This window comes from Vicia villosa, linkage group LG4, assembly GCF_029867415.1.
Source record: "Vicia villosa cultivar HV-30 ecotype Madison, WI linkage group LG4, Vvil1.0, whole genome shotgun sequence".
In the NCBI taxonomy this organism is placed as follows: Eukaryota; Viridiplantae; Streptophyta; class Magnoliopsida; order Fabales; family Fabaceae; genus Vicia; species Vicia villosa.
Window position 1 is genome coordinate 156,756,524 of NC_081183.1, and position 5,457 is coordinate 156,761,980.

The 5,457-nt window shown below is 36.5% G+C and overlaps 1 protein-coding gene across 1 annotated transcript; it reads left to right on the forward strand.

Moving 5' to 3' along the window:
• The first annotated feature begins 415 nt into the window (after nucleotides 1-415).
• Nucleotides 416-4,289, forward strand: LOC131595653 (glycerol-3-phosphate dehydrogenase SDP6, mitochondrial-like). Its single transcript, XM_058868069.1, has 6 exons — nucleotides 416-886; nucleotides 1,162-1,635; nucleotides 2,262-2,593; nucleotides 2,971-3,131; nucleotides 3,350-3,608; nucleotides 3,775-4,289. The coding sequence occupies exons 1-6, from the start codon at nucleotides 532-534 to the stop codon at nucleotides 4,072-4,074; spliced, it is 1,881 nt and encodes a 626-aa protein (XP_058724052.1). The 5' UTR covers nucleotides 416-531; the 3' UTR covers nucleotides 4,075-4,289.
• The last annotated feature ends 1,168 nt before the right edge of the window (nucleotides 4,290-5,457 follow it).

Below are 5,457 nucleotides of genomic sequence, written 5' to 3' on the forward strand. Positions count from 1 at the left end.
TTACACCGTATAGGACTTTAAGGCAAAATATTGTATGGCACAGAATTCAAGTACATTTAATTATTAAAAAACTAAAATTAGTAGACCATATATCTACATTTACGGTGTAGATGTGGAAAAAATGGTGTAGGAATAGCTTTTCCCATTAATGTATTATCACATTTTGAGCTGTTAATGGTGGAATCAAATTATTTTGAGATGTTAATAACTTCGAAATAAAAAAAAATACAAACTCGAACAATGTTTCTGCCCATAATACATACAGAAAAGTTTTCGAAAATACTTAAAATAGGAATTTTTGATGATGCATATCCAAATATATTTCAGAAATAATTTTTACAAAAATAATATATGGTCATTTGGAAAAACATCTCTAAAATTTATGAAGGTATTTTTGAGTTTTCAAAGTGTGATTCACATACCAAGGAAATTGCCCTTTTAAGTAAGAAATGGGTCAATCTGTTTGACTTGTTGGTCGTCGCCCAAAAACAAAGTCCACATTTCCCTTTCCGTATGTCTTCATAGATCTCCATGACTCGCCTGAGCAAACTTGGCACCACTCTCGGAGCTGTCGCAGCCACCGCATACGGCGGTTCAATCCTTCTCTCTCCTCCCTTATCATCCAACAATCATGGATCACAGCTCTCTGCCTTCCAACAGAAGATCCACGACCCTGCCGCTGTCCTCCCGTCCAGACAAGTTCAGCAGTCGTCACTCATCGGCTCCAGCTCCGCTAACCCTCTCGACATTCTCGTAATTGGTGGCGGAGCCACCGGTTCCGGCGTTGCCCTTGATGCCGCCACACGTGGACTCCGTGTTGGCCTCGTTGAAAGAGAGGATTTCTCTTCTGGAACTTCCTCTCGCTCCACAAAGCTCATACATGGAGGTATACATGTTCTTCTTCTCAGCAATCTATATATGCATCATCATCATAATAATCATCATCATAATCATCATCATCATCATAATCATCATTATCATCATCATAATCATCATCATCATCATCATCATCATAATAATAATCATCATCATCATTACTATAATTGTTTTGTTGCTAATGAACGCGGATTTTTTGTCAATTTGTACTAAATATTTTAGGCATTGTAATTTCAATGTGATTGGCTATATTGTTGATATAAATATTTTGGTTTTTGATCTTAGGTGTTCGTTACTTGGAGAAAGCTGTCTTTAAACTTGACTATGGCCAACTCAAGTTAGTATTCCACGCTCTTGAGGAGCGTAAACAGGTTATTGACAATGCACCACACCTATGCAATGCTTTACCTTGCATGACGCCGTGTTTTGACTGGTTTGAAGTAGTGTACTACTGGATGGGCTTGAAAATGTACGATCTGGTAGCGGGAGCACGACTTTTGCATTTATCAAGATATTATTCTACAAGAGAGTCCGTTGAGCTTTTTCCTACTTTGGCAACGGAGGGAAATGGTAGAAGCCTCAGGGGTACGGTTGTTTATTACGATGGACAGATGAATGATGCACGACTTAATGTTGGATTGGCTTGCACAGCTGCGTTGGCTGGTGCAGCAGTGTTGAACCATGCTGAAGTTGTATCCCTATTGAAGGATAGTGTTGGTGAGCGGATAATTGGGGCACGGATTAGAGACAATTTAACTGGTAACACCTTTTATTTCTATTTGTTACCATTGACCTCTATTATGTAAGACAATTTTTAACTTTCTTGGTTATAGCATATCTGATCGAGTACACGTTTAGATAGACAATATAATTAAGACCTTATTCAATAATCACTTATGACATGAGAGTTTGTGTTATAAGAGGTTATGACAGTTGATTTTTATACGTATATCTAAGATAAGGCCATTTAAGCTCCACAAAAGCTCTTCCGGATGCTCTAGGGGAGTCGGGGCGTGGAGTTTGAAGTTGTTATTGTGTGACGGGACTCACAATGAGTCAGACCCGTTCTTGGACCAGGTTTATAGCATAAGATTGGCCTTTATATTTGATTGACCAAGAGACTAGACAATGTATGGAAAACACACAATCAGAAGAATTATTTCTTAGAAGTATAATCTTTTATTTTTGCACACTTATTATTATTCACAAGGACTGTTCAAATACTCAGCAGTTAATTAATTTCATGAGGAAATTAGCAACTCTGTTACATGTGAGTTGAGTGACGATTCGGTTGTGGACTGAGTATAATGAATACAGTTTCCTTACTAGTATCTTTCAACAGTTCCCTTGTTAATTTCTTTTATTTATTACTTTACATTACGCAGGCAAAGAGTTTGATACCTACGCAAAAGTAATTGTGAATGCTGCTGGTCCGTATTGTGATTCAGTGAGGAAAATGGCTGACAAAAATGTACGAGATGTGATTTGTCCAAGCAGTGGTGTACATATTATACTCCCTGATTATTATTCTCCAGAGGGCATGGGCTTAATTGTTCCTAAAACTAAAGATGGGCGTGTTGTTTTTATGCTGCCTTGGCTGGGAAGAACCGTTGCTGGAACTACAGATTCCAACACTGCCATTACTTTTCTTCCAGAACCACATGAAGATGAAATACAGTTTATATTGGACGCCATATCTGACTACCTTAATGTTAAGGTATGATATAGCTTCTAATAAAGGATACTTTTAATCAACTATTCTTCTTTTTCTTTCAAATGTTAGATGCAGGAAAAAACGCAGAAATAAAACAATCTTACTTGTGTGGAAATAATTTTGTATAATCTTAAGCCAAACTCATGATAGTATTCTGCATCATATATCTGCTAGCTCTATTGCTATTGTGTTCTATCTTTCAATTTGTAGGAACACCCCTTTCTCACTGCCCTTATTTTTTATTTAACTGGTTTTGTCCTCATAAATACATAATTAAGTCCAAAAAAATGATCTCGGTGAGCTGTCACACAATCTAGATGTCCTTTTACTTTATACTTTTGTCCCTTCATGGTTTTTTTATTAAGAACAAAACAATTTAGGTCCGACGCTCTGATGTTCTTTCTGCTTGGAGTGGCATCCGACCATTAGCAACAGACCCGTCAGCTAAAAATACTGAAAGCATCTCCAGGGATCATGTTGTCTTTGAAGAGCACCCTGGTCTAGTCACCATCACTGGTGGAAAATGGACCACCTATCGCAGGTAATCATTCTCAAGTTGATGGTTGTCGAAGTTAGTCCCGATGTTTCTCCAGCTAGGCATATTATGATCATATAATACCAACCATGATGTTAATCCATTTAAGAAATATTTACTTTCATGCTTCATTCATTAGAGTTTTTCCATTTCATTGTTCCATTCCAGCATGCTATATTCCTACTACACATAAAAGCCATTCTGAATATTACATTGTGTTTCAGCATGGCTGAAGATGCAGTCAATGCAGCTATAAAGGCTGGGAAACTGACCCCCGCTGGTGGATGTGTGACCAACAACCTTAGGATTCTTGGTGGTGAAGGGTGGGATCCTGCATCTTTTACAGTTCTCACACAACAGTATGTACGCATGAAACTAACACACGGGGGAAAAGTTGTTCCTGGGGTAATGGACACTGCATCAGCAAAACACTTGTCTCATGCATATGGAACATTGGGTGAACGCGTGGCCGCCATTGCTCAGGTTAGCTTCTATGAGTAACTTAAAACATGTCTAGTTTGAAAAATCAACAGAAAAGCTATGCATGCTTTATAAATGGTGATTATTTTTCTAAATGAACAATGTGCTTATGGTTCCATTTCATCCATGGGAAGATTTATATTAGTTATACATTATGTTTTGTATGTAGAATGAAAATTTGGGTAAGCGGCTTGCCCATGGCTACCCATTTTTGGAGGCTGAGGTGGCTTACTGTGCTCGTCATGAATACTGTGAATCAGCCATTGATTTCATTGCAAGGAGATCTCGCCTGGCTTTCCTCGACACCGATGCAGCAAGACGAGCATTACCTCGGGTGATTCAATTATTGGCAGCTGAGCACAAATGGGACAAATCAAGGCAGAAGGAAGAGCTTCAGAAGGCTAAAGCTTTTTTGGAGACTTTCAAGTCCTCCAAAAATGCTCAGTTTTATGATGGGAAGCACAACTGATCAGTAATGTTGTTTGTCAACCCACGAATTGTATAGAGAATTTCTGCTGTTGTTGTTTTCAAGTTGTCCACTTCTATTGAATTCAAAAAGGATGAATAACATTCATAATAATGGTTAGTTCAAAACATGGTTGTGTTTTGCCAAGTGTATAAGAATTTGAGGGTTTATCTAGCAACCCCTTTAGAAAAGCTATATATCATCTATCTTATTCGAAAGTACAAGTTTTATGCTAAAAGTTTCAAATTAAGCCACAAATTACACACCGAGTAATAAGTTAGAGGGTGAAACTGAAAAGTGGGTGCTTGGAAAAGGTTTTTAATGTCATGGTGGAAATAATCGTTTTGAGTTGATCGAACATGATTAAGGGGCGTTGTATGAGATGATAGGAAGCCTAATCTCATGACTTTCATCGAGGTAAACTCATGGCCAGCAGTCGATTATGGGTGGATTTGGGCCTATATTAGCCAAACCGACTTAACTTATGGTTGAAAAAGTTAGATCAATTTTTGCCAAAACTATGTTAGATTTAATTGGATGAATTAACTTGCCCCCCAAGTTGAACCAACTCCTATATTTTGATAATTTCCAAAATTTTTATGGACAAATTTTAGTTAAAAAGTGCAATCGAAATTTTCAATAGTTCATTCAAAATTTTTGAAAACATACATTTTGAAAATTTTAGTAAAAAATACAAGTGTTTTTATCGGAAATTTCAAAATTTTTTGTAAAAACGTACACATTTCGAAATTATTGGTAACATTCTTTATCGAAAAATTTGTAATTTCCGGTAAAAATGCATATATTTCGAATTGCGGTTAAAAATTTCATGAGTTTTTACCGAAAATTTCGTTATTCTTTCAAAACTTGTCGATATAATTTAGAAATTTCTTGTAAAAATTCATAGAAATTTTGAAATTTCCGATATTTTTTTTCAGAATTTATGGTATAGTTTTGAAATTTCCGGTGAAAACTCATACTTTTTAAAAATTGATTACTTTGAACAAAGGTATAATGATAAAAGTATGCAATATGGATGCTACCATGTGTAAGTGTGAGGGTGACAAGTTAATTCCTTGTTTAATTGGTTTACGGTTTTCAAGTTTGGTTTAACTAGTTTGGGCTATCATTGGGCCAAATTTAAATTTATAAATAACCAACTTTTGGGATTACTTCTCCTATCCTTAGCCGTGGGGAGTCACCCTACATAAACTTGAAATTGACCTTCATTAATTCAAAAGTATATTTTCGAACGCACTCATATATACCAAATTCATGCGTAAATGAGTCACGCCCTCTTTTTGTCAGAAATGAGTCCAAACACGCATCTCCGTAATAACCCAATATGCACTATATCTGTTTGTAACTGAGTCACATCCTCATTTT